At 51.3% G+C, this 16,922-nt stretch overlaps 4 protein-coding genes across 4 annotated transcripts; 1 reads left to right on the top strand and 3 right to left on the bottom strand.

Moving 5' to 3' along the window:
* Positions 1-468: 468 nt before the first annotated feature.
* On the bottom strand, positions 469-7,473 carry ASPSYDRAFT_151880 (acetyl-CoA carboxylase ACC1; the record flags this gene model as incomplete). Its single annotated transcript, XM_040842141.1, has 3 exons — positions 469-6,996; positions 7,069-7,239; positions 7,321-7,473. The coding sequence occupies 3 exons, from the start codon at positions 7,471-7,473 to the stop codon at positions 469-471; spliced, it is 6,852 nt and encodes a 2,283-aa protein (XP_040702623.1).
* Positions 7,474-8,770: 1,297 nt separating this feature from the next.
* On the bottom strand, positions 8,771-10,956 carry ASPSYDRAFT_78777 (uncharacterized protein; the record flags this gene model as incomplete). Its single annotated transcript, XM_040850973.1, is given in 6 exon segments — positions 8,771-9,365; positions 9,433-9,527; positions 9,582-9,925; positions 9,945-10,612; positions 10,668-10,766; positions 10,851-10,956. 6 exon segments carry the CDS (start codon positions 10,954-10,956, stop codon positions 9,145-9,147), a joined length of 1,533 nt encoding a protein of 510 aa, XP_040702622.1. The 3' UTR covers positions 8,771-9,144.
* A 1,129-nt stretch (positions 10,957-12,085) lies between these two features.
* Positions 12,086-13,951, bottom strand: nde1 (nuclear distribution protein NudE; the record flags this gene model as incomplete). Its single annotated transcript, XM_040849466.1, has 2 exons — positions 12,086-13,645; positions 13,715-13,951. 2 exons carry the CDS (start codon positions 13,949-13,951, stop codon positions 12,086-12,088), a joined length of 1,797 nt encoding a protein of 598 aa, XP_040702621.1.
* A 1,504-nt stretch (positions 13,952-15,455) lies between these two features.
* Positions 15,456-16,815, top strand: ASPSYDRAFT_31450 (cysteine hydrolase family protein; the record flags this gene model as incomplete). The annotated part of the gene is made up of 4 exons (XM_040844874.1): positions 15,456-15,562; positions 15,640-16,064; positions 16,120-16,251; positions 16,313-16,815. 4 exons carry the CDS (start codon positions 15,456-15,458, stop codon positions 16,813-16,815), a joined length of 1,167 nt encoding a protein of 388 aa, XP_040702620.1.
* Positions 16,816-16,922: the final 107 nt, after the last annotated feature.

Below are 16,922 nucleotides of genomic sequence, written 5' to 3'. Positions count from 1 at the left end.
TTCAAGTTGTTATATCCATACCAAAGTTGTTAATTCATTCGTCGCGTATTCGGGCGGACGTGTTCGCGTCTCCTGGCGATTTCTGCCATTTATGTGACGTCTTGAGTCGAGAATACCTTCTGTGTCTCAACCAAAATTAATGGTAAACAGTGTCATAAACTACAAAAACCTACTCAATAAACGGAGTTCATGAAATATTCAGTAAATGAAAAGCTAATGATCAAAGACTATATGCAACAGAAACAACCAAACCATACCATATCAAATGCCTTCTAACCCAGTCAAGTTAAGAAGAAAATTAAGGAAACAAATCACTGAAAATCAATGAATCATCATGCACACCAAAAAATCTGGGTCGGAAGAGACAAGAAAGTGACACGCTTGGAAACACGGAATCAAGGGAGAAAACGAAAGAAAACAATCGTAGAAGCAGCTTTTTCTTCCAAAATTCTAATGGAGATTTCAGATCTAGCTGGATCCGAGGTACTTGAGCACGGCCGCCTTCTCCTCGACGGGGAGCATGCCCAGGGCCTGCTGGATACCCTGGAGACTGCTATCGCGGTTGCTAAAAAGCAGGTCGGAGATGTGGGAAGCCAGGGATTGGGACTTGAGGGATTCGATCTTCTCTTGAATGATTTCCTTGTTGTCTTCGTACCATGTGGTAACACCCTGGTCGTTGTTCTTGACTTCTTCCTCGGAGAAGGGGGTCCATGATTGCAGGGTGCGGAGGTGTGTGTCACGGGGAGACTCCTTGGAGGGAGCCGGGGTGCTATCCTTCGCGATGGCTCCGCTGGGTTCACCTTGAATGGGAGAAGGAGCCACATCCAACATACGCTTGAGGATGGACTCTTCGCTGATGCGGCGGCGCACACGCCAGTAGAAGAAGCGACGAGCGTTCTTCAGGGTGAGGGACTGGCGGATAGTGTTCTTGGCCTGCATGCGGCCGGCGCGGTCGTGCAGATCAGCAAATTGCAGAGCAACCTGCATGTAGACAGGAAGGAGCTGCTCTTCGCGGGCAGCCATCTTGTCCTTGACCTCAGAAAGCTTCTCCTTGCTGATGTTCTTGTCTTGAGCCGCACGGCGAAGTTCTCCGTAAGTGGGGTCCAGGCGAGCCATGGTCTCCAACTGCTTCTCGCGGCGGAACTTGATGTTGACAATACCCTCGGGTTCCAGCACACCACCACGAGACTCCTCGTCGGCGTACATCTCCATCTGCTCGGGGTTGATAGTGGGATCAACAACGACCCAAGAACCACCACGGAGTTCACCGAAGGGAGGAATGTAGACGAAGATAGGCTGTTCGTACTTGACGAGAGCATCGACAATGTAGGAACCGTACTTGAGAACCTCGTTGAACATGTCACGCTGTCCACCAGAGAAACCTCTCCAGTTGGCCAGAATCATAACGGGAAGCTGCTCACCGTTGTTGAAGTCACGAAGAGCCTGGGCAGTCTTGAAGGACGAGTTGGGATACCACACACCACCAGCCTCCTGGGTAATCATCTCCATGGAATCGGGGTTAGCCGGGTCTGCGGGAGTGACATTCTCCACGGAACGTGTCTCGACAGCAATGACACCCATGGGGATGCCACCAAGTCTGGCACGACCGACCACGACAGTGCGAGCCCACCCACCAAGGGCTTCCTCAAACGAGCCAGCATCGAATATACCGGGAAGGAAGCCATCATCGTCCTGCTTACCGTTGATGAGCCAACGGACATCATAAGGCTGCTTGGGAGGGGGATAGTAGGCCACATCGCGATCCCAGGTGTCGGAGAATGCCCCGATCGGAGGCAGGGCGCCCTTCTTCTCAGGAACGAAGGAGAGCCAATCCACAATTTTCGAGACACCGTCGAAATCGTTGGCAGCAGTCATGTGAGAAACACCGTTCCTGTACATGATCTGGGTACCACCAAGCTGCAGGTTGGAAGTGTAGACCTCTCTGCCGAGCAGCTTGTTGATGGCAGGCGCACCGGTGAGAATGATGGGCTGACCCTCAACTTGGATAGCTCTCTGTCCGAGACGGACGAGGTAGGCACCAATACCGACGGAACGGCAGGTGACGAGAGTGATAGTGAAGATGTCCTCGTATGCCCGGGAGGTGGCACCAGCGATGAGACCAGATCCCTTGAGACATTCGACACCCAAACCATCCTTCGCACCAATGATGGTGGTGATCTTGTGGCGCTCCTCACCGTCATCATGGATCAGCTCCGTAACGACTTCCTTGTTCTTGCTAGCATCAAACTTCTGCTTGACCTCGGGGGTGAGGTAGAGATACTTGAAGCCAGCCTCGGGCTTCTCAGGGTTGTTCCAGGCAACTGAGAAGTACGGGATGAGCTCTTCGGCCATACCGATACGAGCTCCAGAGTTGGCAGAGAGGTAGATGCGGGGAATTCCGAGCTTCCTTGCCAATTCAGTACACTTGTGGAAGAACTTGTCTTCCAAAGGACCGAATGAACCGATTTGGAAGGTGATATCGTTGGCAACAATGATTAAGCGTCGGCCAGCGGGATACTCGGGGGTATAGGCAGTGACGAGCCAACCGACCATACCGTGAGTGTTGGTACCAGGGCCGCGGGAGATCTCCACCAGGTTGTCTGCATCATCGAGAACAAGCTCGGTGTATTCCATGCATTCACCAACGGGAGGACGACGCTTGATCAGGCTCGGGTTCTTCTCAACGGCCTTGGTCCACGAGTTCTGGAATGCTTCGCGGAAGAGTTCGGGGAAATCATACACATACTGTGTACCCATAACGTGAGCCTTGTACCGCTTGGGCTGTAACCACTCCTTGGTAGGGTAAGGTGTGGAAACGGGACGCAAGTGGTTGGCGCCAAGCTTGTTGGTACCACCAATGCTGTGGAGAAGCCACTCGCCCTTTTCAGACTTCTTCTCAATGTAAAGCTCGACCTGGATGATGTATCCAACAGTGTTGCTGATGATGACACGCAGAGGGTAGGCTGTCTGGGTAGTTGGGTCGGTGCACAGGATGCGAATCTCAGCACCAGTAACACGGAGACGCCATAGTCGGAGACCGAAGCGGTCCAAAAAGCCAGCCAATGCCTCTTCCACATCGTGGGGCTGAAGGTTGAAGACAGGGGAAAAGTTGATGAAAATGTGGTTCAAATCAGAATTGTTGTTGCCAATGACCTCCAAAGCATCGAGAATGTCGTTCATCAGGCGATCAGCCTCAGAAATGAGATACTCCGCGGTGGGGATATCATCACGGAGACGACCAGGACGGACAACGGCACGGACAAAGTATCTCTTATCCAGAGCCTTGTCGTTTTCAGGACCCTTGCCGATCGCCTCATAGACGTGGATGTTTCGGTTCTCAGTGAAGACGGGCTTAATCTTGAACTTGGAAAGACGGTTGAGTTCAAGCTGGAACGCAAGTGCGGGCTCGCTGTGTCGGATACTCTCATCTTCCTCGTAAGAGGGGCCTCGGAAGGTGTAGTAGCTTGGGTAGACGCCATTCCTACCACAGATGAAAGTCACACGACGAATACGGCGGGAGAGCAACTCTTCCTTGTAGCTAGAGATGAGCTTGCTGATCTGGGCAACAATTTGAGTATCTTCGAGGTCCTCAACATCGCGGATTGCAACGTTCAAGACTCCCGTGAGTTCAGGAGACTCGGTTTCAGAACGAGGACCAGGGCGACGCTTGCCCTCCAGAGTGGCGATAAGACCGTGGTCGCCATGCTTCTTCTTGGGGAATACTTCAAGGGCTTTAAGCAGGTATTCCTCAGCATCCTCTAGGTATTCGACAGGGAGGATCACACCCTTCCGTGGGATGTCGTTAGGGCTGTCGTTCAACATGTTGGACATGTCGCTGATGGAGTTAATCCGCCTAAAAGGATTCGACTCCGTTGTCGGGGTGCTGGGGGTGGACGGGTGGGTGCCCGAAGTCAGGGGACCGAACTCAGGCTGGCCCAGCTTGCCCATGGTGAAGTCCCAGGACACGAATGCAGGCTCACCTTCGTGGTGATACTCCATGGTCTGAATAGTGTAAGCACGGTAAGCGCGACGAACGTAAACTTCCAGAGCAGCCAGAGTGACCCAGGGATCCTTATGAACGAAGAATCGCGGCAGGACATCGAAGACGGTGTACTTGGAGTCGACAACTTCCTTCAAAGCAGCAGAATCGGGCTCCCGGTGGTGGAGGCCGGTCTCACCGTAAGCAGATTCTGCAACAGAGGAGCGCAGAATAAGCTCCATCTGGGAGAGACGCTCCTCGAGAGACGGCAGAGCGGACTGGATGAGAACCTCACGGGCCTTCAGGGTAACCTTGGCCGCGGCACGGGACTCGATCTCTGTCAACTTCTTCAAGACACCCTTGAAGTACTGGCCGACATTACCCATTTCGGGTTGGTTCGGGCGGTAGATCGAGAGAATGGCAAGAATGAGATCGTTTTTAGCGCCAATTCTGCTGTGAGAAAGAGCAATCTGCAGAAGAGGCTCGACATCATCCTTGTGCACCTCACGAAGAGCAAGGATACCATCCTCATATCGAGACTTGGGACCAGAGAACAGCTTCTCCACGGCAACGTACTGCTCCAGAAGCCCGACGAACACGTTGTATTCGTGCACCTTCAAACCCTCAATATAGTCGTTGATGACCTGCGTCAGAGGAGAAAGGGTAGTCTTCAGGATATCAGCATCGGCGGGGTTGACGTTATCCTCAATGAAGCGGGCCATGGTCTTTTGAAGTTGCTTGGCGGGGAACTCAGCCTTGCGTGACCGGGCACGTTCCACAGTCTGTTCAAGTTGGTTGTCCAACTTGGAAGGCATACGGGAGTGAAGTGCGGATGATTGAGCGTTCCACTCACTATAAGGAAGCTCGGGGTCACGAAGAACTTCGATGAGATCCTTAAGGGTGGTGTTCATAATCACCTGGTTGTCAAAACCCCTCAAAATGTTCTCCAGGATGCCGTGCAGAAGGAGGAACCTTTGGGCAGGCTTGTGACCAACGACCTGAGGTGGTCCCATAGGCGGAAGCTGCTCAGTGAACGGCTGAGCGTGCTTCACACGGGATGGGTCATCGAGAGCAAGGATACCAAGGATGTCACCAGCCTCCAGGGTAGAACCGGGCTGCTTAATAAGTTGAACGATGCCATCCTCCTGGGCAATCAAAGGCATGTACATCTTCATGACTTCAACTTCAGCATAGGGCTGGTTGGCGCTGACATGCTCGCCATTCTCGACCGTGAACTTTACCAGCTTTCCAGGAGAAGGTGTACGAAGTTGGGTAGGGTCGTTCTCCTGTTCGAGCAAACAAGTCTTGCCATCCACACTGAGACGGGTAGCAGCAGCGTCCTCCTTCCAATAGACGTTGTGACTACGACCGTTGAGAAGGACAAGAAGTCCACCGTCGGCCAAGGCTCGTACACCGACAGTGCACTTGGAACCGTTGATGAAGAGGTGGTAGCCATCAAGTCCAGAACGCGTAGCTGTGAACTTGTACCGCTTACCCTCGTAAATGAAGTCCACGGGGAAAACAGTCTTCAGAACGTCCTTAGATGGAACCTGACCCTTCGTGATGCCTTGGCGATATTCCGTGAGGCGCGCCTCGCTAGCCTGGTGAGCCTTGGCGACAGCGCCACACAAAACAGCAATAGTGGTATCGGGGCGCTCAGCAGTCAGCTTGTTGGAAATCAGCTGATCTAACCAACCAGTGGTGATCTTGTTCTCCTCGAAGGCTGGCGTCTCCAGCAGCTTGATTAGGTACTCAATGGTTGTTCGGAAGTCACCACGAATGCTCAATTCCTTAAGAGCAATGACCATGTGCTTCCGCGAAGCAGATCGGTTCTCTCCGTACGCGAAAATGTGACCGAATTGACTGTCGGAGAAGCTGTGAATACCACCCGATGTTCCGACGGAGAAATAACCCCAGACGTTTGACGAACTACGGAAGTTCAATTCGTGCATAGTTCCGCTGGAGGGCTTGAAACCCTCACCGGGGTCCTCGGAGGTAATACGGCAAGCAGTTGTGTGTCCCTTGGGCTGAGGGCGACGCTGGGTCTCCGCGCTTCCTTCCTTGGAGAAGTCAAAGTCAATATCGGCTGATGTGTTGGGGTCGACGCCGTAGAGCAGACGAATGTCGCGGATTCGGTGCAGAGGAATACCCATGGCAATTTGAAGCTGGGCAGCGGGCAAGTTCACACCAGTGACCATCTCAGTAGTGGGATGCTCGACCTGCAGACGGGGGTTGAGTTCCAGGAAGTAAAACTGGTCATCAGCGTGAGAATACAGGTACTCGACTGTACCAGCCGAGACGTATCCCACGAGTTTACCCAAGCTCACGGCAGCGCGCTCCATAGATTGGAAAGTGTCAGGGTTCGCAATTGTTGCTGGAGCCTCTTCAATAATCTTCTGGTGTCGCCGTTGTACGGAGCAGTCACGGCCGAACAAGGAAATGTTGTTACCGTACTGATCAGCCAGCAGCTGCACTTCCAAGTGACGGGCGTTACCGGCCAGCTTCATGATGAAAATTGGTGACCCGGGGATTTCATTGGCTGCAGCATTGTACAGGCCAATGAAATCCTCTTCCTTCTCGACCTTACGGATACCTTTTCCACCTCCACCCTCAGAGGCCTTAACCATGACCGGGAATCCAATCTCCTTGGCCTTTGCGAGACCCTCTTCCGGTGAAAATGTGCAACCACGGTTGTAGACCTCGTCTTTCACGGTAACAATGCCCTTGTCATCGACGACCACCTCATCTACACCGGTTCCAGACCACGGGATACAGGGGACTTCGGCATGTTGAGCAACGATTGTCGAGGAAATCTTGTCACCAAGAGAGCGCATCGCAGAGGCAGGAGGTCCAATGAAAATGATCTTCTTGGGAGAAGCGGCGAGCGATTCCGGTAACCGTGGGTTCTCAGAAGCGTGACCCCAACCCGCCCAGACGGCATGGACATCCATCCGCTCGGCCACATCCACAATCAACTCAACGTTCGCGTAGTTGTTATTATTTGTACCACCGGGGACCTGCGGCACCAGGACGTTAGCGAATTGCTTGAAACTTGACGCATTTGGTTGTCTGATAGGGTCGCCTCATACCTCAACATATTGATCAGCCATGCGGATGTAGTCGGCGTTCGCCGTCAAATCTTCTGGCGTTGCCATCACTGTGAATTGAATGGCACGCTCGTTGCCAAAGGTCTCGTAGGCCCATTTTCTAACGGATCGAATCTCCTTGACAGCCGCGATACCGTTGTTGGCGATAAGGACCTATAGGCGGAAGATTCTCCGGTCAGTCTCTCTCACAGATCAATGACCAACACATCATCAATCGTCACTAGCAAAACTCACCGAAGTAATAACGGAGTGACCCTCATGCTGGGCAACGAAATCCTTGACACTGCTCGGAGCAGCAGCATCCAAGTGGTTGCCACCAATGAAATGTGAAGGGAGGTTATATTTAGCGGCTCGCGAGACGCTGCTTGGAGCTGCACCGTCGCCCATGATTGTAGTTGATGTTTATTATTATGTATTAAACGCTTCCCATGCGATATATAGTAGAGTGGTCGAAAACGAATTCGGAGAATAGGTAAGAAAGCTGGCGAAAACAACCCGAAATCCTTGGGGGATAAGATGGATACGGGCCTTGGTTCAATTCGTGAAACTAGGAGATCACACGAGCGGCTCCCTGAGAATCGTAGTGGAAAGAAGTGCCAGAAAAGGTTAATTCGGGTGGTGAGAAGCGAAGAGCATTCGTGTCGGGGTGGGATGCAAGAGGAGAGCTGGGCTGACAGAAACGTTAACCATAAAGTTGTCCTCCGGCCAGAAAAATCCAAAGCTACTGCCACCACCGGAGTCGCAAACAGCCGCACGGCAGAATGGGGGCGGGATGACTTACCACCAAGAGGGTCGAGGAGGAAAAGAAGGTGAGGAAAGAAGAGGAATGAGAGAAGAAAGGGATTCTTGTCTTCTTTTCTTTTTTATTTTTGCCCTCGAGAAAAAATTGGGGTTATGATACAGGGTGAGGCAGAAGAAGAAAAGGAAGAAAAAGACCGAAGCTCAAATCTGGGACGTAATCTGGATACTGGGGAGGTATTGAATCTTTCGGAGTCCGGGACAGAATTCCCACCCCAATATGCATTGTTGGGCCACCCTGACCCTCTTCCCACCACTTTTCCCCCCTGCCCAATTTGATGACGCTGGAGTCTCCAAAAATGTTACCTATCGTCAAAGTCGTCATGCAAACTTCCAAAGTGACATTCGCCGACTTGGTTTAGTCTGGGCCCGAGTATACCAGAGACTGGAGCTTGGTTCCCAATCAGACAAGGCCTGATTTGCAGGACACTACAGCCTATAAGGCTGTAATATATTTACACCCTATGTAATTTTTTATACGCAATTTGTAGATGTCTCGGCGGCGTTGAACGGCCCCTATCCACGCGCGGATGGTATGGCAACAATAATCGACTTCTTCCGTCAAGCCTCCAGATGGCTTCTTGAGATAATATTACCATCTCGTCTGCAGGAGGAAGCCGGGCGAAGCTGATTATCTTGGATGGACCCCAGTAAGATCGTCAATACTCCGTGTTAGCACGGAGCTGAGTACGTCGGCTCGGGGCATTTTGTTCACAGCGCGATCCCACAGCAACCGGGATATGGTAAGCGATTCCGAACACTCCGGAAATTTCGGCAGCTCATTCTCGAAAGCTATCATGTTTCTAACAGTCCTCAAATTAGTTCTCAAAGAGCTGGTTACTTCCAAATATCATATACGCTTTCAGCTTTTAGCACCAGATATCTCCTGCGATCTCAGTCCGTCAGGCCAATACAAGCGGTACCAAGTGCCGGAAAGAAACTAGCCGCTTTTGGACAATGTTGGCTCCGGCCAAGTATCCCACCAATTACAAGCAACGCATTTGGGTTGGGGAGCTGTCCTTTGGGAAATGATCGGCCTCAGCAAATGGCCTGTCAGCTAACCAGATACGGCATAGCGTTCATAGCGCCCCGTGGTCGAAGGCCAAGACCGCCAGCGGCTGGTGGAATCGGCCTTCCGTCCTGATCCTGATGCTGATGCTACTGTACCTTGTTAGTGCACGCCGTTCTTGCTTCTGAGTTGACTCTGCCCGTAAGCCCAAGCATTCATGTTCCATGGTTTCCGATTTCTATCCTTGGTTCTTACTCTCGACAGTCGACAGACTCCAGCTGATCGCCTGTGTCCAGCGCCTTCTCAGCATCATCCTTCGGCTCAGCCTCCTTCGCAAGTCCAAGTTGCGCATTGGCCATCTTGAGGGCCTGGAAGTTAGATTCGGCAGTCCAGGCCCACGGTGAATCGGCTGCAAACAGAAGATCGATTTCCTCTAATGTCCGTTGGCTAGACTCTGGGTAGAGAGCCCACACTAAAGGTCATGTCAGCAAACTCACGCCAAACCTCAATCATACGTAAAGTAAGGTATAACAACTCACCAATAGGAATACTGACTACATTTACTGCTCCAAAAACATACATTGTCTTCTCACCAAGCGCGTCGAAGACATATGGCAGAGCAAGGGTCAATGACCTGGAGCGGTTAACAAGCGACCTATCAAGAGCTGTAAAGACCTGGTATACACACCCGTTCCCTAAACTCCAGCCTACTACACCCCATGCATTTCCTTTTGCGCGGACCATGAGAGGGAAAATCTCCGCGGGATATAGCCACGGAACCGTGAGCCAAGTAGCACCGAAAACGAAGGTGTATAGGTACACCATGGCCGTAGCAGCAATACCCCATCCTTCTGTGCCGGTATTTGCATCGAGCCCTATACGAGAGAAGCCCCCAGCTAAGAACATGGCGATCGCTTGGCCTGCTGCTCCCCACCATAAAGTCCAACGTCGACCGATTCGATCCAGTGTGAAAACGCAGATCAGGGTCGCGAAGGTGTAGAATATATTGTTCAGGCCAGCGATCCACATAGACTTTTGGGAGCCATATTACCAACTGTACTCGTCTCCCGACATGCAGCTCCTTCGACCCCACTCCAAACAACATGTGGAAGTAAGACGTGCTTTTCGCAGTGCTGCGCTCCAGTTCGATGACTGCCTCAATCTCACTCATCTCGTTTTCAACCCGAGTCATGTTCTCTCTCCCACGCAACCGAGTCAGCACATAGTGAGCCTCTTCCCGCCGACCCGCCGTGCATAGCCAGCGAGGAGATTCAGGGAAGAACCAACACCCACCCAACAGAACTATAAGCATAATAACCTGGAAGGCAATGGAAAATCGCCATTGGCATTCAGAACGGCCATCATCAATAAAACTCAGCCCAAACCCCAACCAGTATGCAACCACCACTCCGAAGATATTGAGCGTGAACTCCACCGCAATAAATTGGCCACGAGACTGATAATCAGCGACCTCGGAGCCGTAGACCGGCACAATCGCATTAAGTATCCCAGTCCCAATGCCGTTCACTAGCCGGGCACATATGATCCATGAAGGGTTCTTTGCAGTGCATTGGAGGAGGGCTCCCAGAATACCCCAGCAGGCGCCGACAGCAAACGACTTGATTCGACCAAGTCTGTCGCCCACCGATCCCCCGATGAAACAACCGACCAAGGTACCAAGGTAATATACTGAGGTTATCCCTCCCTGAAGAAGTGTTGCTTGTCCATTGTTAGTATTCTGAGCCCTCAATGTAAATAACGAATGGGGCCCAACCGGTAACAACAGCCTCGCCATTCTCCATATACCCAAGGCCCATAATTTCAAGGTAGGACTGGGAGCCATTGACGCCGCCCATCATCCCTTGGTCGTATCCTATGCGCATGAGATAAGTATCCGGCATATATCCGAGAAATGACAATAATGAACCGTAGAAGCAGGAGAAGAGGGGCCTCTTACCAAAGAAGAAAATAGCCAGCCCAGCAAGACAATTCACAGCTGCCAGAAGCTGGCCCTTTTGCAGTTTGGAAGTAATCTTCCACTTTACACGCTCATCGTTGACCATGGTGTGTTTCCCTGTGCACTGAGCTGTAACACACAGGCGATCTCTATCTAGCAACACAAACAAATATGAGGAGAAAGAGCCGGGATTCCCTCGGTTTAACAACCTTACACCGTTTCGGGGGATCTACCATTTACCCCGTGGGGCTTTATGACATGGAGATGGAATGTGACCCCGGGAGACATTTGGAGCTGAAGGCATCTCGTGTCGAGGCTAAGGCTGTTTCATACTCCAACGGCTCGGATGAAGCCGAACGGAACCCATGGGTCCAACCTATCGAGTAGAAGATCGCCCATCGCGATATCACAGCCCTGCAGTTTATATAACAAATATATAACACTTGGAAATGGCTGGTTTGGGTGTATATAGTTCGTGGTGGCAATATATGGTACATAGTCTAGGATTTATATATATTGGAGCCAAAAGACTGCGCAATCGCTCTCCGTTCTCGAACTTGCCAATCACTAGCTAATTGCTAATTATTTATTTAGCGTCAGCGCCGTCTCGAGCCACAACCATGCTTTCCCTCGAGACGACAACGCGGAGATGGCCGTTGATCCCTTGATATCTGAAAGAGACCCAAACTTGCCCGGAACATCATGAATCAACCAGTCATGACGTGTCTACAATATTGGTGTTTTGAGCATAATAGAATTCATTACAAATACCATCGGCTAAAGCCTTGATACAATGCTAAAAAAGGGAAAACAATACTAGTCCTTGTAGATGATCAATTTCAAAGTCAGTGGGTATTATAACGCCTAAGACAACGATACACAGGACCAAAGGTACAACCAAAGAGATAGGTGCTGAGAAACAGCTTGGACGCCGATGGGACTTTCACTTTCCAAAGCTTTGGTCCCCGGCAAAGATAAAAAACGCCACACTTTCAGATACAAGTCTCTGACTGTACAGGTATGTGGTGGTAGATATAACAAGAAACCCCCAATCTATAAACAAGTGGAGCAAATCACCTTTCCAAGGTACTCCGAGATCGGGATCTTCCAATAACACAATGAAGGAAGGTCCAAAGATCAAACAATCCGCATCCTGAACGGTCAAATATGGTGATTAAACAGCGTGCCAGCCGTCAAATATCGTGAAAAGAGCAAAGTCTACCGTGCGCAACAATCTAAAAAGTCTCGCCCAAGTCGTTCGCTTTCGGCTTTGGTTTGGGTGGACCCATAGTATGTTCTCGGCGCAAGCCTCGGGGCGCTGGTATTCCAGAGATTGGTATTCCAGAGACACCGCTTGTGGCTCGTTTCTTTAGGCCAGTCGGAGTAGAGAACGATGGGAGTCGACTAGGGCGAGCTTCACTCACTGTCGCACGCATAGACATCTGCTGGGCAAGATCATCATCCTCATCTATGTAAGACATTCCATTGATTGGAGTAGACTGTCCCGCCGGGTTGCTAAGTGACGAACGTGGTCTTCGGCTTTCTGTTGTAGGATTAGTGGAATAGTGGCCCAGAGGGGTCTTCGTACGGCTTTGGCGGCTCTCTGGGCGATTTGAAGGCGTTACGCTGGGATGAGTACTGTGACTAAAAGAGCTGGAGAAACTAGTGCGACTGCTTGGGCGGCTGTCTCCCTGAGTCCTAGTCCCGTAAGACGGGCGGCTTGATGTGTTATATTGAGGGGCGCCATCGCCTTCTCGAACAGACGAGCTGAAGCTGCTGCCGCTCAGCCGCTTGCGTGGATCCCGACGCATTGAGAGATTCGATGCACCAGGACTGTCAGCAAGAACCGAGCCAGCGCGGGAGGACGCGCGCGAACCAGAATCGGACGGAGGTGGTAACTTGGATTTGGCGGATTGAACTCTTTCCTCCAGCTTCTGCATTTTTCCAATGAGTCCACGAATCTGATATAGCGAGCCAGATTTCGGTATGCCAGATGGGCGGTTAGCGGCGTTATTGTTGTTGTAGTTGTTGTTGGCGACATTGGTGTTTGCACTGTTCAGCTTAGGAAAACTAGGTACCCGAGAACTGATCGAAGGAGTTGAGCGGCCATTGCTAAAAGCGAAGGAGGTAGCCCGGGAGTGGGGTTGGAATCGCGGGGGCCTCTTGTCATATAGCGACCGCGTTCCGAAAGTTTCGGACGACCCCGCAGCTTTCTGAAGAGGGAACCCAGAGGCGGCATTCAATGACCTGCGCATACTGTTTGACGTCTCAGACATGGGTGGCGATGGTGGCGTTGCATTCGTAGAGGCCAGTGTCAGCGACAGCTTCGCTGGCGGAGTAGTAAACATCGGTGAAGACACAGTTGATTCTCCCGGTGAACGGTCGAATATTTCTGGAGTCTGCGGTGTCGATGGGCTTCGACCCAAAGGAGCTGGACGACGGCGCCAGCCACCATTCCGAAGCTTCTCCTGAACAATATCGGTTTCGATCTTCAGATCATTCAACTCGTCTCGAAGTCGTTGATTTTCGATACGCAAACCCTCCCGCTCTTGTTCGCCATGTTTTACCTCTTCTTCCAGAAGAACCCCTCTCTCGATAGCCATATTAAACTTGGACTCCATATCCTCCAGGGATGAAGTCGTGTGACGAGCCTGGCGTTCATAATCATCATTTGCAACTTCGGTGTCCCGCAGTTTCAACTGTAGCGTCAAATTTGTGTCCCGCAGCGAGGTAATTTCTTTCTGGAGTGTATTCTGGGCAGTACTAGCTTCTGACTTGGATTGCTTGTACTTGGACTAGAAGCAAACAAACAAAGCGGTGAGTTGGTAACCAGAAGTCTGGGATAAACAGATTTTGGATCTTACCTTCCACTCATCCACTTCGTATCTCAAGTTGTCCACCTTTTCCTTTAGCTGTCGCTCACGCTTCTCAGACGCCTCGATTTCCTTCTCTAGCTCGGTCTCCAGTTCGCGACTGGAAGCCTGGAAGTCGGCGAGCTCGGACTCGAGCTGCTCATACTGTTTTTTGTAATGGGCAAGCTGGTCCGATCGAGAGCTAGTCCCGTTTGTGCGAGTTGAGGAAGGCTCATCGGCAGAAGGCATTATGCCCACACCAGGCGAGGCCGGTGTAGGGGGCGCACGTTCCAGGGGCCCACGTCACAAGATCCCACCGATGGTGGTACGGCAAGATGAATCGACCGGCAGTTATATAGTATAATCAATGGTGTATCGGCCAGAGACAAACGATCGAGATCATAGATGCAGTACCCGGTGTTTTGTTGGAGGAACCGACAGGGCTGGTGGTTGGAGGGGCCGAGGCGGTGTCGCAGCAGACGGGAGATCGATTGCGACGGTGGATTTCGCGGGGGAACAGGAGGTGGCAGAGGAGACGAGCAGAAAAGAGTGGAAGAGTAGCCCAAAATTGACTTACCTTAGGCGCATCCCTCACAGAGGGACAAGGGCTGCTGTGGTTGTGGTCGGAGGTGGTGGAGGGGGTTTGTTGATGTCGATGATGTTGGGAGAGATGTGATACACGGCCCTGGGAACCCATGTGGATGCGCTGTGACCACGGGAACAACAACACTATCGGGCTAGTCCCAGATGGCAAAGTCCCAGACTCCAGGCGGTGGCCACGGCCCGCGATCCTGCTAAGGCGGGTTGGGTCTTGTTTATCTTCAGGCAGCAAGTGCGTGGCACTAGTGGCCGCAGTGTGCTACCAGCCTACCAGTACAAACTACAAAACAGCCCCTGGCGTAGCAACAGAAGTACCGTGCCTTGTAACTGTCGCCGAGCCACGGGGCCTTGCATGCGACAGGTTTAGCCTAAGCTCCGACCATGAGTCTATTCAAAGAACAAAAAAACCTCTTGCTGTCCTGATGAAACCTGGATAACCGGTCACTGCCAGGATTTAAACACAGCCGGAGTATACTCTGCGAGTCCGTATATTTTAATATAAGGTTAATAATCATAAACACCGGGTTTTTGGTCCTTTTTGCCCGAGATGAAACAAATATGCAACAAATTATCAAGTATTCCAGCTTTGATAATCATACCATGCAAGGGTATTCTAGATAGAGTACTTAAAAAGTACATTGGCGTTGGATATGTCGGTCTTGCTATTGCCACGGAAGCCACGGCGGTCCCGTCACGTGACTTATTTTCCTCACGTGACATTCAGTGAACACACACTTTGTTGCCAGACTCACTTCGCCCTCGAGCTGCCACTCGCAGGAAAGCTTGATGTTCCTGGGATTGTCGTCCATACGGACTTATGAATTCATTATTGGGATAGGAAAAATATCGGCCTATTAATATTTCCAAATTTTTGGTGAGTTTTTTTCCTGTTTTGGATCGGCTGGCCTTGTGTGGCTCTGGTCCACTCATCTCGAGAGATACACCTGCTGTCTGCTATAACCACGCACGAGATCACCTCGGGTTCCCATCCTTTGCTTCGGCACTGCTTCCACGCACTCCTCAGCCCAACCCAGAGGTGCCGGACTGTCTTTCACTTTCGTAATACACTGAATGAAATGGCTATTTCGATGATGCTGATGTCTGGTTTAGAGCCGCCTCCCTACTCCGAGGGATTGATACAACTCGTGCCGCCATGGCGGACCCCGCAGATTTGAATCTCGACGCGCCTAGCGATCTTCAAGACATTCCAGATATGTCAATAGAGCTTGTTCCGCCGCCCGAAGGGACCTTTCCAGACAAGTAAGCTCCTATTTCTATTCTGTCGATCATCCGTAGTAGCTTGAGAACCGGCCACTAAAACTAGTGTAATTGACCAGAGCATCGCTTCTTGCCTCAGTACAAGCGCATGCGAAAACCCACGGTTACAACGTGGTAGTCAAATCGTCCAGTACTCCCACTGAAAAGAAACCAGGCCGGACAGCCAAGGTCTGGCTACGGTGTGACCGGGGTGGACATTATCGTCCACGGAACGGTCTTACCGAGGAGACGAGGAAGCGGAGGCGAACCTCACGTTTGATGGACTGTCCGTTTATGTTAGTTGCGGCTGGGACTCCTGGCATCTGGACTTTGACTGTCCTAAATGCTACCCACAATCATGGCCCAATTATTGAGAAGCCACGACAAGTTCCTCATCACAAAGTCCGGAAGGGACAGATCGCTGCCGTCCCATATGACTGGCCGCACGATGCGACGCTGACACCGTATACCACAGCGCTGGTTATTATTGATATGCAAAAGGACTGTTAGTGACTGCCAGGTAGTGTTCAGTTTAGCCGTCCGTGCTGACTATGAAACAGTTTGTGCACCAGGAGGATACATGGAGTTCCAAGGCTACGACATATCTGCCACACGTGCACTGATACCAAAACTCCAGGAACTTCTGAATGCGTTTAGATCTTCCGGCTTCCCAATCTATCATACACGTGAAGGTAAGACATTCATTTAACCCCATTGACGCCGGGTTTCCTGTCTTGAACTAACATCTTTCAGGTCATCGGCCTGATCTCTCAACGCTCCCAAGCCGAGAAGCCTTTCGGTCTCAAAACAATCCATCCGGCTTAGGGATCGGCTCTCCAGGACCGCTAGGCCGCCTCCTAATCCGGGGTGAACTGGGACATGATACCATTGACGAACTGTACCCTCTTCCTGGTGAGCCTGTGATCGATAAGCCCGGACGAGGAGCGTTTGCACACACAGACTTTGAACTTCTCCTTCGCAACAAAGGTGTAAAGAACCTTGTTATTGCAGGCGTAACGACAGATGTATGCGTGTCCACGACGATGCGCGAAGCTAACGACCGCGGGTTTGATTGTGTCCTCCTAGAGGACGGCTCTGCGGCCGCCGAACCGCCTTTACACATGAACACGTTAGAGTCAGTAAAAATGGAGGGAGGGATCTTTGGCGCAGTAGCCAAGCTTGACGACGTTGTGCATGCGGTGGAAAATTTCAAGAATGTCACTGTGAAAAAGCTGGCTCCTCAGATGACTTCTTGACTTTCTTGACTTTCTTGACTTGTATTTGGATAAACAGTTTCCGCAGTTTTAGCGTTCTCTTACGCCCTGAATTTGAAAATGGATATGATCATTGTAACAGGATCATG

The sequence above is a fragment of the Aspergillus sydowii genome (assembly GCF_001890705.1).
Source record: "Aspergillus sydowii CBS 593.65 unplaced genomic scaffold ASPSYscaffold_5, whole genome shotgun sequence".
Lineage (NCBI taxonomy): Eukaryota > Fungi > Ascomycota > Eurotiomycetes > Eurotiales > Aspergillaceae > Aspergillus > Aspergillus sydowii.
Note: the sequence above shows the minus strand (reverse complement) of the source record. Positions and strands in the feature narration are given on the sequence as shown.